Here is a 27,593-nt window from a genome sequence, read left to right as displayed (position 1 = left end):
AGCTTTGAGGCGGCCAAAAGTATGCCTGGATTTAGTTAAGGTGTCACAAATTTTATGGAAGATGAGTCCATCAATGAGTGTCTTTTGAGGATGGTCTGTTGTAATGTCAAACATGGAGTCCTGAGCTGCCAAGTGCAGAGCGTGTGTCGTGATTTAACCCCAGCTGGCAACTAAGCATCATGCAGTCGCTCGCTCACTTGCCCCCCACCCCGTGAGATGGGGGAGAGAATGGAAGGAAAAAGGTAAAACTTGTGGGTTGAGATAAGAACAGTTTAATAGGACAGAAAGGAAGAAACTAATAATGATCATAATAAAAATGAAATTACAATAATAATAATAATAATAATAAAAGAATTGCAATATACAAAACAAGTGATGCACAATGCAATTGCTCACCACTCGCCAACCAATGCCCAGTTAGTTCCCAAGCAAAGATCCCCCCACCAGGCCAACTCCCCTCATTTTATATACTGGGCATGATGTCACATGCTATGGAATACCCTCTTGGCCAGTTTGGGTCAGCTGCCCTGGCTGTGTCCCCTCCCAACTCCTTGTGCCCCTCCAGCCTTCTTGCTGGCTGAGCATGAGAAGCTGAAAAATCCTTGACTTTAGACTAAACATTCCTTAGCAACAACTGAAAACATCAGTGTGTTATCAACATTCTTCTCATACTGAATCCAAAACATAGCACTATACCAGGAACTAGGAAGACAATTAACTCTATCCCAGCCAAAACCCGACAGCGTGCCAAACGCAGGGTCACTCCACACTTGCATCTTTCCGGTCATCTCTTCCCTAGCATCTGCCAATGGCCAGAGACAGAGTAAAGGGCTAGGTGAACCTTAACTGGTATGGCTTGTGATCTTATTTTTATGAGCCAGCAATCACTTACTGTGGCCTGCTGCATAATGCAGCGATTCCTGTGCTTTGGCTCATGCTGCAGTGAGCAATCCTTGGCATCTCCCTTTGGAAAGTCACTGAGGCTTGGTTTAAAGGGCTCAGGTGGTACATGCCTTAGTACTTCCCTCAATAATCAGGATCAGGTGAACTTGTTACAAATTTTGATCTTTCTGCCATTCAGAAAGTATATCTAGGTTTTCTATATAAAACCTACTCCGTCTCCCTCCCACATATGACTTCTTGACTGCTGATTTCAAAGGTAAAGGAGGCAGAGTAAGCAAATTTGAGGGTTGCATATACAGCTGTCTTTTGTAAAAAAAAAATCTTTTTTTCCTTTGTGCTAACCTTAATGTATTATTTCTTGTATGTTGCTCCATGTTGGAATTTAAAAGCCCAAACTGGGGCAGCAAATCTTTCAGTGAATGGTTGGGAGTATGCGTACTTTTAGGAAATGCCTTCTATAGTACAATGCTGTTGGTTGAGCTCTCGGAGTAATTAACATACTGTAGACTGCAGTGCAATTACCGGCCTGGGTTCATTTCTGCTGGCACAGGAAAGTCATGATTCCCCTCTGAGGGACATGGACCGTTTTGTTCCACTTGTGGGAAAGAGAGGTGGTGTTTTCACTGCATTGGACAGTGTTCATTCTGGCGTAGATGCTTAGACTTGAGACAGTCTCTCCTCTGCTGTTACTTGGATTTTGCTGACCGCTGAGCGTAGCATTCATTGTGCACTGCTGTAGCCTTTCCTGTGACATACCCCCGTGGGTCAGTGTGCCCTGCTTTCATGTGTCGCAGTGTAATCCGGGTGCAGCCCTCTGCTGTGGATAATTGGAGGAAGAAATTTTCCGGAGCAGCACTTCTTAAGTAATGGGTGATCTGCAGAATGCCTTTAAGAAAAAAATAAATAGGATTGCAACTTAAAGCTTGGGAAGGAAGTGTCACAAGGAGTTAACAGTGGCCTGCTGGGCTAAATGATTAGGAGCTGTTGTTCTTGAGGGGTGAACAACTGCCTTTCACAGGCAGGGGATATATGCAAAATAATCAGGGAGATAAAAGTCCCTTCTTGGAACGACAGGAGCTTGGCCAAAGTTCCTGTTCAGGGCTTCAGGGGGCTGAACTTTCTCAATAGAGATTTTTTTTTTTTTTAAGTCTGATTTTTAGGGAACTGAGCACTGGCAGGATATTCATGGGTGCAGTGTTTGTGTGCTATAGTAATGATTCATCCTGAAGGGGATGAAGGTGAAGTTGCATTCTTGAACTTAGAAGTATGTTTGATTTCACTGAAACTGAAAGGAACTGAAATACTTTAATTCAACAATTTATAACGAGCAGTACATTACAAGCTCTAAAACATCAGCCCAAAGGAAAAAGCAAATACTGCTAGTGGTAGAGAAAGACTATTTCAGGATGTTGAGTCTGAAGCAATTTTACTCTAAAACTAGTAAATAAGAAGTGACAGGCTGAATCTTAATTGTTTCTCTGGGCACCAGGCTGAGGCCACTCAGTGCCTGGGAAATGGAAACAAGTGCCTTGAACTACGTATCCTGTGTGAGGCCAGTATGGGGAGAGAGCCCATGTCGGGGGCCCATGACAGCCAATGTGCCTGAGACATGGCGTAATCTGGATTAGCTGGAGTTTCCCAACCACTGATGCATAACACGGCACCAGTGCAGCTGGAGGGTGATGGACATGCAGCTCCCCGGGAGGGACAGGGCTTCAAGGATGTCAGTCCTACAGCACTGGTCGCCTGCCTGTGGGGGAACATCATGGTTAAAGACAAGAATATTTAACTGCAGCATGCTTCTGCCTCCAGCCCAGCAGCGTGGGTAAGCAGGTCTGCTTTGGAGGGGTCCTGTCCACCGGTGTCCCAGCTCTGCCATAGCTCAGCAGGCAGTCTTCTCCTGGCTCCCAACCCCTCCATCTCTTCACTCATGGCTGAGCGTCTGGGCAGTTCAAGGAGCCTTGGGACTGCTTTGAAAGAGTGAAACCTAAACATTGATGTTGCTTTTCCACTGAAAATTTACATTTCTAATATTTCTTCAGTTTGATGTGATTGTGTCGCATTTTGGAGTCTCCCACAGAGCAGTAGTTCTGATCTGTGGAAAGTCCTGTATTTCAGAGGTGAGTTTGTTGGGCTTTTAAAATTTTCATTACTTAATTTAAAAAAAATGTCACATCCACAAAAGTAAAAAGGTCCAAGAATTGTAAAGCAGCTTCTTTCCAGAGTGAACTTAGCCAATTGCTGAATGCAGATCTCGAGTGACCTGAGGCTGGATGTTACACTAGGGCATGGACACATCAGGAGAAGCACAGGGTAAAAATTTTTAAAGCTTTTTCTTCTTTTTTTTCCCCGGATAAAAGTTATTTTCAGCAACTGTTTTATTTGGTTTCTAGTGAGCTTGATTGGTTGTGAGCTGATGATCAGTTGTCTGAGAAATTGCTGCTGAATGTCTGCATTTCAGGGCTGAGTAGTGCTGATGCCCATTCAAGAATATTAAGCAGCTGTTTAATGAAGACTCTTTTATGATGATGAAGGTTACTTTATGGGTCTGCTACTAGATCCTTTTTATTATTTCCTGTTTTACAAAGTAAGAAACATGGGGAACATCTCACAACTAAGTTATAAAACCCTGAAAAATGGAGTTTATAGTGAAAATTGCAACCAACCCATAAGTCTGCTACTAGTAAATGCAGAGGTAATGCTGGACTAATTGGGGGGTGTGGGGGGCAGTGGTAATGAGTTTAACACATTTAAAAAGAATGAACAAGTATTTGAAGGAGGCCTTTTCCTGTCAAACAGAAGTGTAAAAATTATATTTAAAGATATTAGTCTGTGATTATTATGCTGTCATTATATACCCAAGGGTCATAAAGTCAGATTTCCAACATCTTAACGCATTGTGGACCATCAACAGAATCAGTGGGACTGCAGGGAGGCGATGGTGTCATTTAGCCTACAGCATGATTCCCATCATTCTGGTAGAAAGAAGTCAAAGGTTGTGGATGAGGGGAGAGGAATCGGCCTCAAGAGGCTCAGCTTTAAATAATAAGTTTAGAGAAAATTTATTGCAGAAGCTTCATATTGCCTTTAGACCAAGTAAAACCTCAAAACTTTTTAGAAAAAAAAAAATTAAGTGGTAAATCAGTCACTAAACAATCTCGGTATTGAGTAGTGAATGCTTGTCATCACGTGTGAGTGGCATCTTTCATGTGATCATCTTGTGATCATCACTAATAATGAGAGAGATGGTTCATGTCCCCACTGCTCAGCACAGCTGGTGTACTTTTTTTCCTCAGGAGAAGGCTAAAAATTGAGTATTTGGGTGCTACATGTGAGAAGTGTACTGAAAACCACTTGTAAAGATTTTAATGGGCTTATCTATTGCTCTTATGGTGCTACTTGATTAAAGCAAACACAGTGCTGCACTGAAAAAAAGACAGGGTCTTTGTAATACTGGTTCAAGTTTTAATGTTATTAAACCAAAAGTGTCTGCCTAGATTTCACACTTTCTAGCAAGGCAGAATTTTAAAATCACAGTATTCCCCTCTATCAAAAGCACATCAAAATGCAACCCAACTCCATGGCAATACTATATAACATGAATAACATCCTTAGCGTTTAAGGCTGTTTGGCAATAAAGACACAGCCGTCTTTACAGCAGAGAAAGAGAGAGAAATGGCTGCAACCATTCCTGTTCCTTTAAAATGCATACAGCTAATATCCTTTAAGTGTGAACTTTAATTTCATGGAGAGAACTTGCACACTTTCTATTAGAGGTAATAAGGGAAGTGTTTCATTTTAACAATTTAATGCTAGCGCTGTCATAGTCTTTCATTATTCTGGACTCACGGACCGCTTTTGCAGAATACAGCTTTAAAATACAGGTCAACATGAAAGGATTTTGAAATAAGACGAAAATGCTCTTATTTCTTTTGAGTGGGCCCTTTATTTTAGTATCTATAAGAGAACTACTCTCTTCTCCAAATCCTTTCTCCCCAGGAGGAATCAGCAGGGACTTTGTGACTTATTTGAAAGTTAAGAGGGTGAAAAGCTTTAGAGGAGGCATTGTAATCTGCTATAAAATGTGTGCAGGACAGAGGCATAGATTTGGAGGTTTTGGTAGCTCTCCAATACATAAGAGAGAAGCATGAGATGATTAGATTACTCACAAAGTGTTAATCCTGCAGCAATGAGGAAATTTCTAAAAAGAATCCCAATCCTTCTGTTTACACCAGGTTAACTAATATGAAGAGGCAAGCATCTCTTCTTTCATTGTTGCTTTGAGAGGTATACTCTCCTATCCTTTTGACTCTTCCAAAGTTCACATATGGAAAATATCATCCTTACAAATACAAGGCCTGTCTCTAAAATTGTGTTATCTGCAAAGCACTCTAACCTCATTAAGAAATCAGTGCTGTTAGATTTCTGTTTTTATAGAAACAGTATTGATCAGACCCAGAAAAACATAGTAACATGGGGAAAAAGGTGGGGAAGTAGCTTGTAATGGGTCCCATCTCTCGTTTTGCCCAAGTTGGCAGGTTGGCATTGATAACTGCCTATCTTAACTCATACAGTGTGTACAATGAGATAGGTGACTTTCTGCTTTGGTACTTTGTCACTCAGTCTGAATATTAAGTACTGGGTCTACTTGGTTTCCAAGAAGATGACAAGTTTAGCATTTTGAGCTATTGGAGCTGAGGTTGCTCAGTAAACGTGCTAAGGTAGTTAGTAGGGATCTTGAAAGCCCTAAAGCAATGTGTTTGAGGACTCAGTGCTGTGAGTCTGCCAGCAGTGATAGTGCTGTGATACTATTTTGTGGACGGTGTGGAGAGTACTGTGTTTGCTGGGCAGAAGATTATCCTTCCTGGCCCATACCTCCTGCTAAGCCGTTTCCAATCCAGTTGTGCAGAGTTAGTTTTATCCATCATAATGATTGTGACTCCATGCTACTGACTGAAATCTTACAGTCCCAGCACCTATAGAAACTCAATGGCTAGAACTGAATCAAATTCAGCAAGCAGAAGACATTGTGTTTGTTCCTTTCTTTCGCAGTTTCCATGAGAGCAAGTGGTTCGTGCCCACAAAGAAGGCAGGCTCTCAAAATGCCAAAGAAATGCAGGTTTGGGAGAGAAATTTGCCTCTGTTCACAGATTCATTACTGTGCCAGCAGCCAAGCCGTGGTCAGTCGGTCAGGACTTGGACAGGCATCATAACAATTTCTTGGTGGCAGCATTATAGGAATTCAGAAATCCTGTACTTCACAGACAGACCTAGGCATGCTTCCCATTGCTTGTGCTCTATCACCAGCCACTTGTGCTTCATCAGATGTCAGTCATCTGTGCACAGTGTGTAAGGACATTTTCCAGAAAGAAAAAAAAAAAAAGGATTTTTGCCCTTGTCACATGTTGGTGGTATTTGTAGAACGGTGAATATTGGAACTCATCAGCCTCCTGGGAACAATAGTTAGGCTTGGGATATTACTGTGCAAATAGATAGTAAAGGGCTAATATTCTTATGTTATCTGTAAACATCTCTCCTGCATCTACTTGCTGACAGAGCATACAGAAAAAACATGCTTCTGTTCCATTACATGCTTTTTCTTCGGTTGTCTTCAGTAGAGCAACTAATGTAACTTTAAGAGTTCACAGTTTGAATACCATAGGCTTCATTGATTTTTATTTTTAATTTCCCACTGCTGGTGTTTGCTACTAAACACTTTCCAGTGGTGACAGAGAAGTGGCCTATATCATGATGGTCTGCTTTTCGTGAAGTGGATATTCCTTTTTAGCAGTATACCAAAACTGAAAAAATCCAGAGCCGGACTGGAAGCATTTAGCTGAAACCCCAGGCTCAGCTTATTTGTTCATTATCGAGTATCTCCCGAAGTTCAGTGCCAAGTAAGAACTACATTGCTAGTCTCAATAAGTGACATTTTATTTGCTTATGAAATGGTGTGTGTTAAAAATTGTGGATTCTTACTTGCTTTGCACTTTACAAAGAAAAATCCAGAGTCCCTGAAGGAAAATCTAAAGATTACAGTGGGGCTTTCGTTTTATTTTGTTTTTCATCCACGACCCCAGATTTAAAAAACAGAATTAAATCATCTGAATGTGTTCAAGTCTGGAAGTGCTGACAGTGTAGCACTCCTGATAGTAACATCATTTCTTTAAGGGTTCATATATTGACACTGGATGCTAACCTTAGCCTTTTGTTCTCTAAAATCTCAGTGTTAAGAATCATCTCTTTACTTAGTTATGTAACAAGCTCCATAGGACTTCTAGTTCCAAGACCCTGATTTTTTTTAATTATTACAAAAGGGAAATTACCTTCGCAGCCTGGACTAAATACTGTTTTGTATGAGATGTTTTCATGTCCTATAAAAATATGTTGGTTCCTGCAATGTAAGTGCAGTAAATTAATTAAAAATAAACTACTGTGGCAATGTGCAGAGGAATAAATGGGCTCAAACAGGGAAGCAAACACTCAGAATTAGTTCATATTCACTGGCTTGGACTTAATGTTCCTTTCTGGAGGCTTTTGGGTAAGTCAGCTTTAATTTATAGGTGGAAGCCCAGGATCCCTCTCTTCAGGGACACTCTCGGTAGGAAACATACAGGTCCGCTGTGGGTTACCCTGCAGTAACCTGTGGTTGTGTCGCCTGGGAATGTGGCGCAGGTTCTCTCTACCCACTGCTGAAGTAGCAGGTGAAGCACAAACCCATTGCCACGTGGAAAGGAATACAGAGCTTCTCATACATACTCAGAGCATACTCATACAGAGTATCTCATGGCTTTATGAAAGTATATGAGCTCTGGGGGCAAATCCGTTAGGATGAATTACTGACGTCAGTGATGCTTACTATTGAAAGTAAGAAACCAAACTGCAGTCGTGAGTCCTTCCCCCCAAAAAAAGTTGACTGCTTACCATTCTTTGCTCATTCTGCTTTGAGGTCTTCTAATTAGGCTCTGTCTACTCTATTGGTTTCCCCAAATAACAGCAGTGATATATTTTTATGAAAATGTTATTTTTTGCAGTGCATCAATGGGCTAATGTTCTTACATTACCTGTAAATCTGCATAAATAAAGGTTATTTTTAAAACCTTCCTGTGCTATTCCAAGGCTTGTTTGTATTTTTCAAAAGGCTGTAGTGTTGGCATTATAATGTAAAAGGGGAGAGCACCTCTACTGATGGTAGCAAAGCCAAATAAAACCTTCAGTAATGTGAAACAAATATTTGCTCATGACTTACCTTTTTTTTTTTTGCCTCAGTATACCAGACACTTGCAAAGTACAAACAGTAAACAAGTATTTAGAAATTAATATGTTTAGGCTCTGAGGCCTAAAAGATCCTTTTTTATATAAAAAGATGGTACACTGTTTACTCTTATTTGTTGTAGAATCATTCCAAATACATAGTTTATTTTTCTGTTTTAGGCTTCTAAGGACCCAGTCTCTGGATTGGTACTATAATAATGTCAAAAGCCGCTTTAAGTGTTTTGGAAGTGCCAAAGTCCTGAAGAACTTATACAAGAAGCATAGACTGGAGAGCGGAGTTTGTCCTGACGTAGTAGGTAAGAACAGCTGTGTTGATTTCTTAGTAGCTTATCTACTTTAACACACAGGCTGAGACAATGGAAATTCTGAGATTATTTCAAAAAATATTGTTTAAGGCTATTTTTTTTTTATAAAAGAAATACCTCAGTGGGAGAGAAAAAAGAGGTGAAGTGTCTAGAGACCTGTTTAAGAATTCAAAAAATGTTAAATCTTAATTATGCCACTGATACAGAAGAACTGTTATCTTCAGTCCGTAAAGTAAATTGCAGTTTGTATTCTAGCCCGTGTTCCAAAATTTATCACAGTTCTGAGTAGTCAATGAATGAAAAAATAATTTTGCATTCAAAATTTAGCCTTAGAGCACATTCCCTTAGTATTAGAAGCAAAATTTGGTCAACATGGGATATATTCAGTATCCAAGTTGACCAAAACTTAGATTGTCCTCACTTAGAGTTTTGCATGCTTAGCGGTCTGAAACTGGCCACACCTTACTTTTGTATTGATGTTTGTAAATGGTTAAAAGATGCCAATTAAGTATTGGCATCACCCTTTCAAATGAAGAGATGCAATTCTCCCTTAACTATGGTGTTACAATGTATCACCCCATAAGAAGAGTAATTAGAGATATAAAATGGGTTAGAAGAAGTGACGTTTGGTGTCATACTGGTAACTTTAGCAAATTATTCAAAAAGCAGCTAGCTGAATGTTTTCATTGGATTTGTTGGACCAGATACTTTCCTAATGTAATTATTCTGAAATTTGTACAGACTGTAATTTTTCTATAGTCTTTACTTTGTCTTTTCTGAAATTATATAGGATGGTAAGTGGTTTCTCTAGTCCTGAGTGAAAATTTTAGGTGTTTCCTAGGAAAATTGGCATAAAAGCTTCTAGGGAGAAGCGACCTATGCATTAAATTCGGATTTATTAGTCTTTTTGCTTTCTCTGTATCAAATTAGTTTTCCTAGAGAAGATTCCTTAACAGTTGAGAACAAATATGTATGAAGACAAGAAAATCTGTGGCACTGAGGGCAGAAGTGGGACGGTGGAATTAAAAACTGTGGGGATGGATCCTTCAGAACTTTAATGCTATATCTTGCCTTTACTTAAGCCATAGTCTCACTGAATTTGTCCTTGAATGGAAGAGTGAACAATGCAATGAAGAGTTGCAGTGACATGTACACTCTCTGTGAGACCTTTCTAAGGAAGGCCTTTGAGTCTAAATGTCATTGCTAACTTTCTTCTACTCTCCATGTGACTGTTAGGTAAACCTTTTGTTCCCTCTGAAGATAAATACTAGTATACGTGTCTGGGTTTTGGCTTATTTATACTGCATTGCCCTTTAAAATGTAGAATCTATTTCAACTCCAAATGTCATATTAAAGGCAAATTCCCCGTACTTAACTTCTACCATGTAAGTTTTATACCTAGTAGCTTCTTCCTCTCTCTCTCTCTTTTAATATACAAATAGTTTTCTCCATCCAAAATGAATGAGAGGTCTTTTGTATAAAAGCAGTCAAGTTTTGTACAAAAGCTGTTGGAGTTATGTTTTATACAAAAGGTAGGAGGAATTTTCCGGTTATCCGTCTTTGTGTGTGGTGCCGCTGTATCTTGAGTGAATATTCTTATCTAATAATGTCTCTGCTGTTAATGGGTACTTCTTATACTAACACATGGTACTGTCTTTTTTTGAGCAGAAGGAGGTTTCTTTGAAGGAAGCTTTGAAAATGAAGGAAGCATTTGTGGCAGTGACTCTACATTCTACCAACAGACAGAAGGTATGCTGCTAAAAACTCGTTTGATTAAAACACAGTCCTTACACTTTGAATTACTGGACAAATAGCCTAGAGTGCTGGTAAGTCTTGTTCACAGATCCAGCAATCTTTTAGCTGAAACATTTAGCAAGATACTAAAATCCTTTGTGTACTGTGCTGGGATATCTTGCTTAAGTGTTACAACTAATACATGCTTATTCTAGTGTGATTTTCTTAATGTTCAGGTTTTGTTACTTCTCTCCCATTTCCTTTCCTATGCTCATGTATCTTTTTCATTCTCTTTCTTATATTCTGTTGGTGTTTATAGGAAGTTTACAAATTTTCTTCCTATGATTTCCTCCTAACTATTTTGCTGGATTCTAAAATAAGCAACATAAAAATACCGTGTTTTATTGCATTTCATATTTACATTTAAGAAGTAATACAGAGATTGAGACAAATTTCTCTGTCTTAAGGTGTTTGTTTTATTGTGCATAATTATGGATTGAGGAAATGAACTTTGTCATGAAGAACCTAAGGTTTGAATATATGTCCAGAATATGAGTCTGAATTTTGGAGCTCATTATGCAAAATGTACATATATAAAGAACATGGTGCGTTTATCTTATTCTTCACCTAGGACACAGCATGATGGATACCCTTGCTGTGGCCTTACGGGTTGCAGAGGAAGCAGTGGAAGAAGCTATTTCTAAGGCAGAGACCTACAGTGACAGCCTGGTAACATTTTCCAAAACGAATGTGTTAATTTAAAGAGAACAATTATGTTTCTTTTAATTTGGGTAGTGGTGCAAAAGCATGTAAATACAAAAGAAAACATAAAGAAGTAGTGACTGTCTCATGCCATACCTGAAGAGTTGGGTGTGGGTTTTATGAACTTGTATCCAAGATGCATATTGCATTTCAGAAGGTGACATGCAACGTAAGTACCTGTAATTTCTTCCCACAGTGCCAATAGGGCATATTACCCGTTTCCTGATCTATGCCATTTCTGTGGAAAGGCTGGGGTTTTGTGATTTTAGCAACTACAGATATCCATTTTTCACGCAGGACAAGCAGAACGAGGCTTGTTACTTGCAGGAACACAAGGAGGACCTCATAGAAGAGCTGGCCACAACAATTGTGCAGAAGGTATGGCATGCATTTTTTTCCTTAGCTAATTTAATAGCCAAAACACAGTCTTTTAGTCTGGTGAGCTTTAACTCTGCTAACAGCAAAAAGGATGACACCAATGTAGAAAGAGTAAATTGCAAGTTGCAACTTCAACTATCACAGTATAGGCCTAGTTGGCTACATCTTTCAGAGAGATCAATTTATAAATAAACTTAATCCAGTGCCTAAACTCATGGCCTACACCCTCAGAGCTGAGAGGTACCACTCCCTCAGGTCTGTGATTTCGCTGTTTGGAAGAGGAGGCCCCTGCTCAATGGAATTTTACATCTTCACTTCCCAAAAGGCACAAAGTTTTCCAACGTAGAGAAGTGTGGCTCTTGATCATACCCTCTACTGAACTCTGCATTTGCAACATGTACAAAGAAAACATCGATCATTAAAATAGATTTCAGTTAATGATGCTGAGAGACACCCAGAAAATCACAGAACCCTCTGTGTGTCTGATTTGTGTGGCTTTTTCTGGAAGGCTCATTCTTCTCCCTGCAAAGCTCACAGTTGCCACTGCCACAGCACAGAAATGGAAGGCTCGTGGGAATAATGTATTGGCTTTGTGTGGCAAGGTTTTGGTAGTGGGGGGAAGCTGCTGGAAGCTTCCCCTGTGTTCGAGAGAGAGCTTATACCAGCTGGCTCTAAGACGGACCCACCACCAGCCAAGGCCAAGCCAATCAGTGATAGTGGTAATGCCTCTGTGATAACATTTTTAAGAAGGAAAAAAAGTTGCGGGACAGACAGAAACTGCAGCCGGAGAGAGGAGTGAGAACATGTAAGAGAAACAACCCTGCAGAGACACCAAGGTCAGTGAAGAAGGAGGGGGAGGAGATGTTCCAGGTGCTGGAGCAGAGATTCCCCTGCAGCCCATGGTGAAGACCATGGTGAGGCAGGCTGTCCCCCTGCAGTCCATGGAGGTCCACGGTGGAGCAGATATCCACCTGCAGCCCGGGGAGGACCCCACGCCGGAGCAGGTGGGTTGCCCGAAGGAGGCTGTGACCCCGTGGGAAGCCCATGCTGGAGCAGGCTCCTGGCAGGACCTGTGGAGAGAGGAGCCCATGGAGCAGGTTTTCTGGCAGGACTTGTGACCCCGTGGGGGACCCACGCTGGAGCAGTGTGCTCCTGAAGGACTGCACGCTGTGGAAAGGACCCATGCTGGAGCAGTTCGTGAAGAACTGCAGCCCGTGGGAATGGCCCACGTTGGAGAAGTTTGTGGAGGACTGTCTCCTGTGGGAGGGACCTCATGCTGGAGCAGGGGAAGAGTGTGATGAGTCCTGCCCCTGAGGAGGATGAAGCAGCAGAAAATAACGTGTGATGAACTGACCGTAAACCCCATCCCTGTCCCCCTGCACTGCTGGGGGGGTTGGTAGAGAATCCAGGAGTGAAGTTGTGCCCAGAAAGAAGGGAGGGGTGGAGGGAAGGTGTTCTGAGATTTGGTTTTATTTCTCATTACCCTACTCTGGTTGATTTGTAATAAAGTGAGTTAATTTTCCCCAAGCTGAGTCTGTTTTGCCCATGATGGTAATTGATGAGTGATCTCTCCTGTCCTTATCTTGACCCACAAGCTCTTTGTTATATTTTCTCTCCCCTGTCCAGCTGAGGAGTGGGGAGTGATAGAACGGCTTTGGTGGGCAGCTGGCGTCCAGCCAGTGTCAACCCACCACAAATAAATACCCCCTCAGTTTGCCTGGACAGTTTGGATCAAGGCAAGACGAGCATGAACAGAGTGCTGCTGAGCTCCCATGATCAGTAAAGTAACCTCTCTGCTAAGTTAGTCTCCCTCCATGTGAACTAAGCTAATTGCCACATCTGTGTATGGGATGTGGCATTTAACAATGTATGGATCGCAAACCAGAAGAGGAACATGTTGTTTGTAAGGCAATCAAGAAAAGCTGGAAGAGCAGCAGCTCAATGGAAAATAATCTGCCGCCTTTTTTAATAGGGATGTTAGAAGATTAATTCTGCTTATCAGGTCTTTAATAGTCCAGAGCCTATCTCAGCCAAGCTTGAATTGCTACCACTTTTGTCAAAAGCTGCCTAACAAGATCTTTTATGCCATAGAATAATATTCTGTAAATACGTTAAATTGGAGTCAGAAAAGTTGTGGCAATGAAGTGTAGCAGGATATCATCTCTCAGGGTGGGAAGAGAGGTAGTCCGTATGATCTTCTCTCACCCTTAAGACAGTGTAGATTTTCAAAAACAAAGATAGTGCCTAGACACCTAAGACCTCTTTATTTTCAGTAAAAACATGGCTAGATGTCATGGGAACCTTTGCAATTCCCCTCATATCTAGTATTTTATGTTTCTTTGCAAAACTTCTCGTCTGAGAAAATACTTGATTCTTAGACGCTGCTAATGTTTAAAGTGTTACTATAGGAACATGTTCCATGTTTATTTAATTCATTTCTGATGTTCCTACAGGCATTGATTATGATTTATTTTATCGATGCTTATGTGCTTGCAAGCAGTATGACTTCAGATGAGAAGAAATGCACGCAAGTTGTCAGAATCATCCTTGCATGAATTGGAGCTAAAGCAAAGGGAAACTCAAATGTTCTTCCTAGGCAGTTTGCCTTGAGACAGGGTTAATGTAGTTTTTTTCCATATGGCTCAGGCAGTATTTTCCAAGCACCCTTTTTTTCTCCCTTCCCACCTCCTGTCCCCCTACCTTACAGATTATAAAGAAGCAGAAAAGCAAAACTGAGCAGGCTGAGGCTGACTTTGAATGGCCACCATCCAGGAGCAGCGGCCTGGCGTCTGTTGCTGTCTCAGATCAGAGTATGCTGACTTTTCCGGGGAGCCGCAGGGGGTCCTACACGTTGTGGGTGAGTGACTTGGCACAACTATTGATGTTTTCTGCCGCTCAAAACTGGAAGATTGAAATCGTGGATAAGTATACTTAGCTGCCTGGAATGGTATGTAGAGACTTGCAGAGAACAAGCATTAAACCTGTGTCTGGACAAACTGTCTCTCAGTTGCAGGATTTCCTAGCATATCATGGGCCATGGAAGTATATCACAGACATTGTGTTGTATTGGTGAGTGCTATAAAGCTGAAGAAAATCTGCCAAGCTGCATTAGTAACATTTTAAGAAGAGCAGCAAGGGAAAAGTAGTGAAAATAAACTATAGGTATGGATAGGCTGTTTCACAATTGGAGAGGGAGGACACTGACAGGTGAGTTCCAGTGCATTTTGATACAGTGGTTTAAGCTGCTGCTCACAAGTGTCCTGCTACTGCACCAGTAACCACCTCTCCCCCACTGAGCAGAACCATCAGAACTGAACATGTGCTGTGCCTTAGTTCCCAGCTAAGTTTTCTAGCTTACACTGCCAGTGAAAGTAGATTTATGCCAGAATATAAGACTGTGGGCCAAAACTGCTGAGATACAGACTCACATTCTCATCCCCCACCTATTTCCAAATTGAAGGAGTAATGCCTTTAAGCTCCGCTTGTTAACCAAGTGATCACAAGTCAGTGTGAGCGTGTTTAAGCGCTTTACTCTGTAGCTCCTAGGCAACTTGCTTGTGCAACGTAAGAGCCAGGAGAGAGAGAGTTAATTTTGTGTCTGACTCAGCTGAGTTTGCTTTGTAGAGTTTAAGGACAGGACCTAGAGGAACATGATGTTCAACTCCTCAGTTATTACATCAGAAGCCTGTTATTGTTCTGCATTTGGAGAGTTAAGCTTGAACTCAACACATTTTGAAATTCTGTTCTGAAGTAACAAGTTTGAGTCCCATTTTTTTTGCCAGAGGGAGGCTCATTGGTTTAAGAAATAGTAGACTTTGTGGAAAATACTGGAGTAGCAGAAACATCATGCTGAGGTGAGAAAAGCCACAGCAAACAGCTTCAAAACTTCTGCAGCCATCAGTCAGTACTAGAGATCCAAATGTGTACAGTGCTTTATAAGGACTTTCTACCTCTTTACAGGGTCTTTCACTGCATTTGCCACCATTTGGTCCAGTTGTCTTCCCACAGTGCATTAAGGAACACAAATTAATTTGGCCACCTGGGCTGGATTCTCTCATCCCTCCCATAAATTCAGTTTCTGCCTTTTGCTTTGCTAGGGTTGTTTTATTGTTTTCCTTTGTCCTTTCAAGTGCACGTGTGTTTATTTTCACTTTGCTTTGAATAGAGGAGAATTTTCTTAGTGTAACCAGACAGCCTTGGAAAGGTAGCATAGCTCCAGTTGCTCCCATAGCTAATAGAGTTGCAGTTATGTTAGCCTATTAGGCTAGCAGAAATAAAGTCATAGAAGGCCCCTATAACAGAGGGTCTACTGGAAAGCATGCTGAAAGGCAATTTGTGCAGGGCAAACATAGAGCAGTTACAGCCTGCTTGATTCTCATCAACAGCAATGGAGGAAGCCAAATTCCTTTTCCTGAGCTTGCTTTCCATTCAACTTTGCTTTCATTCAGCTACAAATGATAAGCATGTATCTGTCAGCAGATTTGCAGGACTAAACTGCATCAGTTTCTCCTCTGTATATCATTTGAGAAAGTTACCTCTTCTGCCAAAAGAATTGCAGTATTTTTTTTCTTTTCAAAACAAAACTTAGCTTCTACAGAAACTGGCAGAGAGGCCCTATGGCCATATGCCTTTTCCAGGCAAAGCTCCTTACTCCCTCCCAAGCAGATTTTGGAACTCTTGAGTCCAAGCCCGAAACAGCAAATCTTCATGGACTCAACTGCAATAAGTGAAGTTTTCTTATTTCCTAACTGATGACATTATGTTGACCAAAAAAAACCCCAAACTCTTGATTTCTGTATACATCCTACCATTGAGCTGTGTGCATTGGCTTAGTTTGAGTAGAGATCTGCCTATAGCGATAAAAACTCTTGTTTTAGTACATGCCACAGCCAACAAGGGGACTCTTGAAGGCAATTTATTAGGTCAGGTGTTCCTAGTGTAACCAAGGTTTTTGTAGACAGACTATGTGGCCACAACAACCCTAAGGGAAGCAAAAATAAAGCGTGCATTTTTTTTTTTTATCAAAGCTACCCAAGTTGACTATTACTGCATTAGAGTTATGTACATGAACCTGTTTCCCAATAAGGATTATTTAAGTAGAGCTTTCTCTGTTTAAGATTTTCTTTGTTTTGTTACCTGGCAAACAAATTAGTACTTGAAGCAAGCAAAAGCAGGATAGAGTAAATAAAAGGGAAGAAGAAACATGATTAATGGAAAGACAGACATGCAGAGGAAAGGGAGGTAAGAACAGCAAATCTTAAGGCAGTTAGGATTTCATAATTTAAAACTGGAAATTTATCTTAAAGCAAATATTTTTATTTGTGTTCTGTGTAGAAGATAATACATGTGGTTTCACTAGCAGAATAAAGCTAGTAACGTACAGTTACTTCGGGCGGTTGCATACTATAACACTGGCCTTTAGAAACCCATGTATATTATTGCATTACGTTTTATTACCAAAGTAACTTGCTTACAGTGTGGGGAAGAGCTGCAATAATCCCAGATATAACTGTGTGGTTATACCTACCAAGCAATTTTTCTTTTAATGGCAGCTGTTTGCAGCTCATCCATATCAGCCAGAAACTTCCAGTGGGCTCTGGAAGCCCTGCATTACCTCCCTGCTCATCCAAAATCACTTGCTTTGAAATCATCATTAAATAAGTTAAACTGCCTCTTTGTAGCATGAGGTAAATGCTGTATGCAGAGAACTTGAGCTGTGTAAGCTGGGAACACCACAGTGCCAAGAGGTGAACTCCATGAGACCTGCTTGACTGGAGCAAAATCTATTGATCTTCATATAAAGGAACACACACACACACACACGGTATCTCCCTGAAAGATATTATTGATTATTTAACTGCAGTACTATGGTGTGGTAGTAGCTATAGATACTATTTTTTCCTTTTTTTCCTCTTAAATTTCTTTGGGATCCCTTGCCCATGCTAAAAATAGTGATACAAGGCTGAATATTTTATTTCCCCATCTCATAAAAAGAGATGGATGGCACCATCTGTTTCTCATTACCAATAAGCAAAGGCTGTACAAAGTTGGGGTAGGAGGAGCTTAGAGCAATGGGTCGATGTTTCTCTGCTCTCTCAGTCCATTTCCCCCCCATACATCACTGCCAGTGAGAGCAAACAACCAGCTGGCATATTGTATCCCATTTAAATATCGATGAAGTGCAGGTATCCTGGTGTGTTCTAAGTGCTGTATTAGCGGTCTTTATTTTACAGCTAAAAGATTGCATATATAAACAGAAGCTCATCCATAATTTATAGTATATAAAACAGCTAGGGATATAGGGAAAAGGAGGATTTCATTAAATACACATTATTATGCACCTCGGGGGAAGCAGAAATTTACTGGTTAAGTTAATTATAAGGTCCACAGTGTACCGACAGTTGTTTATTTTTTCTTTTTTTTTTTTTTTCTTTGATTTGTTTTAAAGAGAAGGAAGGTTCCTCAAGCCTGAGGTCCAACACTCCTTTGGAAATCCCTGGAGGTTTTGCAGGTGCTCTATATCTCTGTAGGTTTGTCTGAAAGAAATATTTGAAGAAAACCTTTTTGAGGAGGAATCCTGTTTAGCAGTCATACGTCACAGTGGGAGAGCTTTTTCCAATGAGGGAGGCATAACACTAGGAAGTTGATACCAGCTGACCTCAGTTCCTACCTGTCAATGACTCTATCAGAAACATCATATTTATGTCTAATTAATAAATGTGTCATGTCATAGGGAAGATGGAGCTTTTAGCTTTTATACATGAGCTGGGATCAGAAGGTTGCACAGAGTGTGTTGCTGGGACCTACTTCCAATGAGGCAGGTGTGCATTTATCCAGAAGCCCATCAGCTGGATCCTGATGGGTTATTTACTGTCCTGTTTCCTTCCAGAAGAAGCCAACTGCAGCACCATCTTCTCTGCACAGAATGGGAAAGAACAGTACATTTTGAGATGGAAAAAGCGCTTGGTACTTTAGAAAATAATGGGTCTTTTTTAATTAATATTTATTATAAGATGATCCAACTTTAAGTGCTTCCCAGGTGACAAATCTTACTCTCATCTGCTCACTTTGGAGGTGTAATGTTGTAGTCTCACTGCAAAAGTGATCTGAATTTCAGATCAAGATGGCCCTGTTCATTGTAATCTGCCTGATTTCCCTCTTTCCACTGCAGCAGCAGGATAGGACACAACTGCTTTTGCAATTCTGACTCAGCAGTTAATACCACTTTTGAAGGCTTCAGGTGGCTAAATAATCAGCGCAAGGCTAAACATGACAGCATTGTCCCTTTAAAGTTGTTTGTATAGTTTGAGTTTGAGATGTATCTCTAGCAGAAGATTACTGATTCTTTGCTTCATAGTACTATTCCTGCACTTGACAAACATCCAAGACAGCAGTTTTGCATGCTAGGTATATGATCAAGCCCATGCAGGCCTAAATTCACTGAATTGCACTTACTTCCAGCAAACCAAGATAGGTTTTAAGGCATGAAAGGGAGTAGGAGAGAGGACAGAGAAGGGCGGTCATTCTATAATGTTATTTTTCCAAATAATTTAGGTCCTATGTTGTTCTTCCAGCTGTATTTTGTTTTAAAAATTGCTATCCTAATACACTGCTGGCTATCACAAAGCTTTAAGGTCTAACTTAAAACCTGTGATGCTCAGAGCTAGGCTGCCTGACAAATCTTACTTTATTTTTAGATGAAATCAGGGTGTATATTGTCACAGCAAGAAGCAAATAAACACAGAACACTTAAGGCTTCCTCTGTCAAGTGGGTGTTTAAGTAGGAGATAAAGTGATTCTCTCTGATGGGTGAGTGCTCTGCTGAGCACAACTTTGTAGATGAGGGTCACAACAGGACGTGAAAGGTTGAGCAGGGCACTGAGCAACCTAGAAGTTAATGAAAAAGGAATAATTGTGTTCAGTAAAGAGTATTCTCTTGGGAAAAAAAAGTGAATTTATGTGTGAGGCTGCCATTAGACTTGAGATGAAAATGCCAGCTCATCTCCTTCCCCTACCCTTTTATACACGTGCACTCTCCCAGTGGGGTATGCTAGTAGCCACTTAGAATCTTACTGTCCTATACCAGAACCAGGGTTCTGCCCTTTGCAGTTGCTCAGTTTTCTCGTCTGTAAGTAATATGGTTATACTGTCATAACAGGATACTGAGTTCTCAGTATCTTCAAATGAAAGTTGTTACACAACTGTGAAGCATCTCCCCTGTTTGGTTTTTCTTGGGTTTTTTTAAAGAGATGTAATAGAATATTCCAAGTCTGGGAGGAGGGAAGAAGAATGGGCCATGGGGAAACATGTGAGAAACGGTAACAGCTAAACAAACAAGCGTACCTGTAAAGGCACTGCTTAGATTACAGTTGCATTGGTACATCTACCCTCTATTCCTGTCAAAGCACCTAACAATTGATTTACCACAAACTTCTATACACTTGTTCACATAAATCCGTTACATTGATTGAACTATGCTATTTTATGCTCTTAGCATTATCCTAAATTGTTAGCCCCATAAGTACAATAAAAGTATGTTTATACTCATATTCTGGAACCAATATTTAAATATCCCTTATTACTAGCTTACAAATTCCTTGCAACCAAAGCAATAGCATTTTCACATGTGGGGCCTGCTTATTATTGGGGGGGGGGGGGGGGCGGGCAGGGAGGTCCCTCAAACACTATGGATTATACTTCTATGTGGTGATGCGTAGAGCTACTTGCATGCTCAGCAGCAATGGGTTTGTTGGGGAATAGCCTCCTGCCTCTCTCCCTTGCAGCTTATCTCTGGATCTTCAAGGTCAGCTAATCCAAACTGAATCAAAATAAATGCAAACCCAAATGTGGTTCTACGTATTATTACACAGCTGTGTTATTTATATTGCTGATGGACCCATTCCTGATGAACTGAGCATTGTTTTTGTACTCCTTTGAAAGGAACAATGCTTTTAAGGGGATCGGCTGCCTGAGAGGCCAGTAGAAGGATGGCAAACCATCCAGTGCAGTCAGGCTATGTCTGTGAACAACTAGTGAACAACAAGCCAGCTTGGGCAGACCCTGGAAGGACAGATGCTCTAAGGCTTTTGCAGAAGAGGGAGCAGTCATCTTTGCTTTCTCCCAGCCTGCTATTCAAGGATTTGCCCTGATGGCTGGGATATCCTAACCAGGGTCCTAACCAGGTCAGGGCATGAAGAAGGGAGTTTCTTTCAATTGAGTGTGAAAATTTCCCATTCATTTGCCTGTCCTTGCCCTTTTTCAGGAGCCATAGGATTGTTAACAGATCCTTTGCCACATACAAGATTAACTAAGGAACAGATGCTTCAAACCCCTGGTATTTCAATCACACTGCTAAATGTCTGGACTGCGTACATTTGAGCACAGTGAAAATCACTTCCAGGGATAAATAGGCTGTGGCAGAATGGCACCATTTGCCAGCTCATACCATCTCCTTCCTGGTGTGGGAGTTTACTTACCAAAAGATGCATTAGCTGTTGGTCCTTAGAGATTGCCACTGTATTTGCTAAGGCGGGTGGGACCTGCTGGTTTTGTCTGTGCACTGATTGTATTCATAGAGTACAGTTGAGAAGTGGGTGAGGGGTTTTGCTTCACCGCTAGCAGGTATAGCCGTAGAATTTGCAGGTGAGGAGAGTAGAAGGATAAGGTTGCATTTAAGTCATCTGTGTTTGTGCTGTCAATTCTAGGCTGCTTCCCTGGATAAACAAGGTAGTCCTGGAAGCCCAAATTAACAGCTGCCCTGCAGGTCAGAGCTTGCACAGCACAGGACTCTGCCACCCAGATCCAGAGGTTCCCTCCTTGCCCTCGGCCCCAGTGTTGGGGTCCCAGTGCCTGCAAGGGTTCCTACCGTGGTGACCCCACAGCTGCCTTACCCATGTGGCACCTGGGGTTCTCAATCCCTCCTGATGCTGGGAGAGTCCTTGGTCCACTCTAACTAAGTGCAGAATAAATTGCAGTTTTACTAGCTAAACCAGACTGAAGAAATAGGGTGAAATAGGAGGGAAGTGAGGAGAAAAACATGTGTGATCCAGAATATCCTTTGTAGAGTGTAGGGGTCGGCGTTTGGAAGATCTCGCGTTGTCACGGAAAGTTAGAGGGTTAGTCGCAGCATTGTGATGTACCTGTAACCCCACCTCCCCTTGTTAGTATAAAAGGAATTAACTGCGCAATAAAAGGCGGAAGTTGGCGCTCACACTGCGTGTGTTATCTGTCTCTTTCCCTGGTCCGGGCCGACCAGTGATCTAAGCGTGGCACCTTGATATGTAGCGAATGCTACAGTAGAGTTCACTCAGTTGCTGTTGGGATCTATTTGGAATTGCCACTTTGGCTACTCTTTAGAAGAAAGAGGAATTACCCATACTCTTTCATCTTTTGAGGAAGAATGTAGAGCAAACTGTTTATATTGTCTCTCTAAACAATATGCATACATGTAGGAGAGTTATTCAAGGTAAAGAATCCATAGATTATCAACATTAGACTCAGTATTCACAAGTGTGTTTTGTAAGAAGTTGTAACCAAAATCAAGAACGTGTTTTGTTTTTATGTATTCAGTGTTCAGAAGCATGAACTTGTAAATTGTTATAGACAGAAGATTGAATATTTATTAAGTAATAGGAGACATTTTATGTGATTACTTATTATTCACTCCTTCCTTCTTTAATCTTCAGATACCACATTGTCTTTTTCTTTTTTTTTTTTGAAGGCCAGCAATGAAACAGGACCGTACATGCAAAAATAATTTCTTTTAGTTCTAGCCCAGTACAAGATGAAGGCTGAGTTCTCTCCGTGCAGACATTATAACTATGCAGCAGAGATCCCCTGAATAGGGATTAAAAGAAGAGAATAATAATGTGTCTGGAATTTCTTTTTGAAACAAACATCTCACAGCAGATGCCAGTACGCAGGATTTGGTGGGGAACTCATCTAACCAAAGTGTTTGGAAATGCCTGTAAATGCTGTAACTATATTTTGCAAGTTGTCCTGTACTGCACAGCAATCCAGTATGCAGCACGTGCCTCCGAGTGTGTGCAGCGAACATAGCAAATGACCTGTTGGGTTGCAATGCCATCTGCTGATGTACTAATTTATTGCAGAAACTAACAGTTGCAGTACCTTGGCGTCTGACTGCAAACATACAGGGGAGTCTTGTAATTCATCACAAATCAATACACCTAAAATAGCACCTGACTGACAGGTGGTTTTTTGCTGAGAAACCAGAACTTCTGGTTAGAAAAAGTGCCGGTAGCTTTAGATGGGAGGGAAGGATTTTCTTGACCTCTCATGTCTTTATAAATCAGGACTAAAGCTCCTATGTTCCTGCCTCCTTCAGGAAATCATATATAGGCAACTGTATTATTTGGATACTTTTGGAAAATAGACTGGATTAGTTCTTCTGCTCTGAGATCTTGTTGCTGTCCAAGTTTGTAGGCAATTGATAAAGATTCAGAGCCACGGCCCCTCCATTTGGTTGGTAAATATCCCTTGTTTCAATGTCAACTGATCCAAGAGCCTATCGGGGTAGCTGGCCTTACCTCCAGGACTTCCCTCTATCCATGACCAGGGACACTACATGGAGCACCAGCCCCCAAGTAAGCTTCTCAATCCTGTTCCCTTATGTTCAGTGTTTTGCTTCCTATGCAAATGTCCACAAGGGAAAAACATCCCCTGTGGATCTACAGATGGGCTGTTACCTCTGTGACAAAGAGAGGCACAAACACAGCACAGTAAGGTGTACTTCTGCTGCCTGCCACAGGTAAGCGTGTCAGTGAAGTCAGCAGCATGCGCAGGCATATATGTAGGTTTGTAGCCCATGCTATAGCTTAGGGCTGTTAGTGGTGCCAGCTGAGTTGAAGTTGATGCAAATGTGCCAACCAAGATTAAAGCTTTTGCTGTGTAACCTCACACCACATAACTAACTTTCTAGTTTGCTCTGAATTGCAAAAGCAACAAAAGGAGGTCTTGAGTCATTTGCTTTTCAGATAGAATCATCAGTCAGGCCGGTAATTGATTGGAGATAAACTTGTGGATAAACGTTTGGTTTTGTGCTCTGAAAAAAATGGCCAGTTTATGCCAATGTAGACTGATTAGTTCTCATGCCAGGTTATGCTTCTGTCCTATTCCTACACCAGGCTTGGCTATTGATGCTCCTTTTTTGTATTGTTATTGATGTTACCAGAGCATTGAACTACTATCAGGGATGAATATTTACACTTTCTTTCCACCCATACTTGTCTGAGTAAAACACAAGTCTACTATCTGTCTTTCCATCCCTATCTAAGACTAACTTTCAGAACAAGAAATAACCTAATCCTCTACTTATATTTATTCTTCTTAATTGGAGCTTATTAGAACGCTGTCACTTGATCATTTAAATCTCTCCAGATACAAGAACTACAGAGAACTACAGAAGTAGTATCGAAGAGTGCTAATTCAGCAGCCTCTTCAAGTAGCATCATTTCATCCTTTTTCAGGATCTGAATGCAGGGGTGCAGCCAAGCTATTTTAGCTTGGCATTACTTTTCTGTCCTTAAGCCTTCTGTGACATTGAACTATCTTCAGTGAGAAGAAGTGGTACTTCTAGCAGAGCAGTCCAAGACAGGTTTTATCAGAAATTCACATAAAGTATAGAAGAAGGATGAGGCTGGCCTCGAGCCAAGCTTTGGAGGCAGCAAAAGCTTTTTCCCTTGCTGCATTTGGAGGGATTTTCCTGGGAATTAGCAGTAGTTCCTGCATGATACCAATTTCCTGCTCTCCACAGAGAGTTGGCAGAAACCGTCGAGAGCAGTTTCCCTCTGACCTGACTTGAATGAAGGTTTCAGCACACAATTTAAAAGAATCAGCTTATTTTAGATAAGCTTGTTTGGAAAAGCTTATCTGAGATCCCAGGCTGCTATACCACATTGGACTGTGTCTACTTTCTTTTCTGTGCTTGCTTGTTTTTCAGTGCTTTTTGTCCATCAGGCCCTTCATGCTCGTCTTCTCCTTTTTAAATCCTTCAAACTGTTCTGTATCTTCTAGTCCTTCTGAAAGATATGTCTGCCCTATAGTGTAAATACACCTGAGCTAGCTTTAAATTGCTCAGGCAGTGCTGGTAGCAGTGTTGCTGCAGAAGCATGGATCTGAGGGCAGGATCGCTGAGCTCCTTCAGTGGGTTTTGCAGCCCATGCCAAGTTCTGCGTTGTCAAGGCTAAGCTGCTGGTGGGTCTCAGGTTGGTTGGGAGCTAAGTGCAGACACTGCCATCACTGTGCTGCAGCCTTTACTGTGATGTTTATGAAACAGTGAGTAGAGAGGTGGGAAGCTGCCATTTAAGTGAAACACCAGAAAAATTGTCAAACCTACAGATTTTACATAAAAAGAAAAAGCGTGTTACTTTATTATCTGAGCCCAGGTTATCATTAAACAGACTACTTAAGTTTTTCCTGGTTTTTTTTTCTTCTCTTTACGATTCAGTTCTTTAAGTAATAAGGGAAAATAGATACTAGTGCTTAAACTGTAGGATATTCCTTCTTCTGGGTTCTTCAGAATCTCTTATCTCTCTGTGTTTGCCATATACATGGAAAAAGAATGTGCTCTGAGGGAATATTTTTGATACTATGAAAATAGTGACAGCCACAACAACTTGCTGCTTTCAGTACATAACAACTTTAACACAAAGACATCAGAGGATAGAGCAGATATGAACTGTACCTAATTTATTGTAAGAAGGGGAACTTCAGTAGTTCTTGCTTTACAATGAAGTGAAGTGAGCCACAGCACAGTTAAAACTTGTCAGTTCAGGCTGCACATTTGTGGCCGAGTTGTTTATATTGTCCGTATATCCTGGTGGGATGAAATCAAAGTTAATGAGGGAATTCCTATAGCAAAACAATTTATGTACCTGTCTGTACTGTGTTAAATTATTAATACTTTTACAGGGTTAAGGAGGATTCAAATGATCTTGATCAGTTGAAGGTCTAGTTTGAGGTTTGAAACAGCATAAATATACACTTGAATATAGCTGGTTTGTGAAAGTGACTTACCTGAAAGATTCCCTATAATAAATTTATACAATACTATGAGCTTATTGTTGGTAGTTCACATCACTGAATTTGAAAGGAAACACTCCAGTGCATCACATTAGGACCTGTGTCTTTGCGTGGACAGGATTAACCAAGTTATGCAGTCACTGCAGTTAGAGAAAATATTTAATTCTAGGGCAATAATTCTGGCTTTTCCTCCAGAGTTCAGAAGCTAAACTAAACCCTGGTGCTTAGTCGTGTTTCTTTTTACCAAATCTGTTATAAAATCACACTGCTGAGCCAAGGATACAGGAAGATTTGCAGTTAATTAAATCTTCTGGCAGGGTACACAGGTCCCACACAGGAGCATTTCAGATCAGAGGAGGTACAGCCAGAAAAGTGGTGTAAGTGTTGCTTTCAAGCCAGCAGGACTCCCAGCAGTGCTTATGCTCTCCGGGGAATTGAAGGAACTTGAAAATAGCTGAAAGTCAAGTTATCCTTTTCCTCATCTGCACCAGTGCAAAGCAATGCTCTGATGCAGGCAAAGACTGGCCCTTTTGAGATTAATAGTTTTAGTTAATTGTTTGTAATTTGAACATCAGTAAAAATGTACCAAGATTTGAGAGTGCCATCTTGGCCTGCTTAAAGAAGCTGAGCCACTTGAAAGCATACTTCTTCATGACACCCTGGCATATACAGGCAGTCTTTTACTGACACTGTTAGGAAGGCCAGGACAGAGCTTTTGAGTGGTAAAAAGTTATGGGGAAAAAGCTAATTGTCATTTGAAAAAGCGATCTCTTGCCATTCAAGCTGCCTAAGCACATCTTGTCATCAAAAGCAAAGTTTATTAATTAAAAAAAAAAAATAATTGTGCTGCAGCAAAATAGTGTCAGCCAGATGTTAAAACTTGACTTGAGCTGCTGTAGCCTTGTTTCTAGAATTACGTATGTGATTTGATATGTAAGAGTTAGTTCTCCTGAGATCAGCAGGCCACTGCCTGCTTTCACATTTTTTAAAACTGGCCAAATTTAAATGTGCCTTCTGTAACTGACCCCAGTGCCTAAGTCAGAACTGAAATGTCTGATTTATTTATGTAGATCCAAAGGAAAGCGCCTTCCCCTCAGTAGTAGTCAGGGCTCATTAACAATCACAACAGTATTTTACCTAATTTTGACTTGAAATGTGACCCTACTTGAAACAAATAGATGTGTAACCATAGGTGATGTTGACTTCATTAGCAAGGTTGCATAAAACTGCCCAGCATATTGTGTGAATGTATGCCCTAGCAAACACAAGAATTCTGTACTAAAATCAGTTGAGTTGCACATTGTTTCTGGGGAATAGGCTGTTTGTTTGCTTTTATTTTATTTTATAATTTTTAATTTCTGCAAATAGTTACACCAGAAAGCCTGTTGAGCCAACAATAGATCATCACATCTCACCATAACGGGATCTCTTTCTGGCTAGCTTAAGTCGAAGCAGTTAGATATCAGTCCTTACCAAGCACATTCCTGACAACTTCACCTTAATTATTTCTTTCCATCCAGTCTGTGGTAGTATAAACAATTTCCTGCCTCCTTGCATAGCATCAGAAATGCACCTAAATAAGCAATCTAGTGCTGAAACAGTTCTTTTGAACACATTCAGTTCCATTTCTGGATGCTAGGAGATCCCACACTTCCATGGGTAACTGAATACTCACAGTAATTACAGTAAAGAGTTTGATAAAGTATTTCTACTTTCAAATTATGCTCTTTGATTTTTATTCCCACAGAGGTCCCAGTCTGCATTCTCCCTGGCTAGTGAAGATGTGCCCAGTAAAGGACTAGACCCTGCATCATCTGTGACTGAAGCTCTTTGGAGGCAGCAAAAAGGACAATTCAGGAAACAGAAGGAACGCAAGCTCTCTGCGTTACCCAGCTGGAAAAGTGTGGACAGGCTAAATGAAACAAGTAAATATTTCTAGTATGAATATTATTCTTTTTTTGGTTCTCACTCACATGTGGAATAAATACGACTTAAAGCAAGGACCTTCTCCGGGAAATTTCTGCTGACCTTTGTGGTTGCAGGGGTCACATGTAAAAATGTCTGTTTGGTGATGCTGAGTGTCATGATTTCATTGGGCTGTGTCTTTGCTTATCTTACCTTTTTTTTTTCCCCCCCCAAGAAAAGATTCAAAATTTGGGCCTTTGGAGAATTGATTTTAGACTGTTGGGAAAC

At 40.9% G+C, this 27,593-nt stretch overlaps 1 protein-coding gene across 6 annotated transcripts in view; it reads left to right on the top strand.

Annotated features, from left to right (window-relative positions):
- Window positions 1-27,593, top strand: part of MYRIP (myosin VIIA and Rab interacting protein) — a 247,759-nt gene that overhangs the window by 180,795 nt on the left and 39,371 nt on the right. For all 6 annotated transcript variants that reach the window (XM_075055747.1, XM_075055728.1, XM_075055774.1 and 3 more), the window contains 6 exons: window positions 8,338-8,474; window positions 10,152-10,232; window positions 10,849-10,946; window positions 11,277-11,357; window positions 14,065-14,214; window positions 27,148-27,325. In XM_075055747.1, the coding sequence (XP_074911848.1) occupies window positions 8,338-8,474; window positions 10,152-10,232; window positions 10,849-10,946; window positions 11,277-11,357; window positions 14,065-14,214; window positions 27,148-27,325 (725 nt within the window). The remainder of the gene's footprint in view (window positions 1-8,337; window positions 8,475-10,151; window positions 10,233-10,848; window positions 10,947-11,276; window positions 11,358-14,064; window positions 14,215-27,147; window positions 27,326-27,593) is intronic.

This window comes from Buteo buteo, chromosome 2 (assembly GCF_964188355.1).
Source record: "Buteo buteo chromosome 2, bButBut1.hap1.1, whole genome shotgun sequence".
Classification (NCBI taxonomy): domain Eukaryota; kingdom Metazoa; phylum Chordata; class Aves; order Accipitriformes; family Accipitridae; genus Buteo; species Buteo buteo.
The sequence above is the reverse complement of the archived record's forward strand: the minus strand, read 5'-3'. Positions and strand labels throughout refer to the sequence as shown.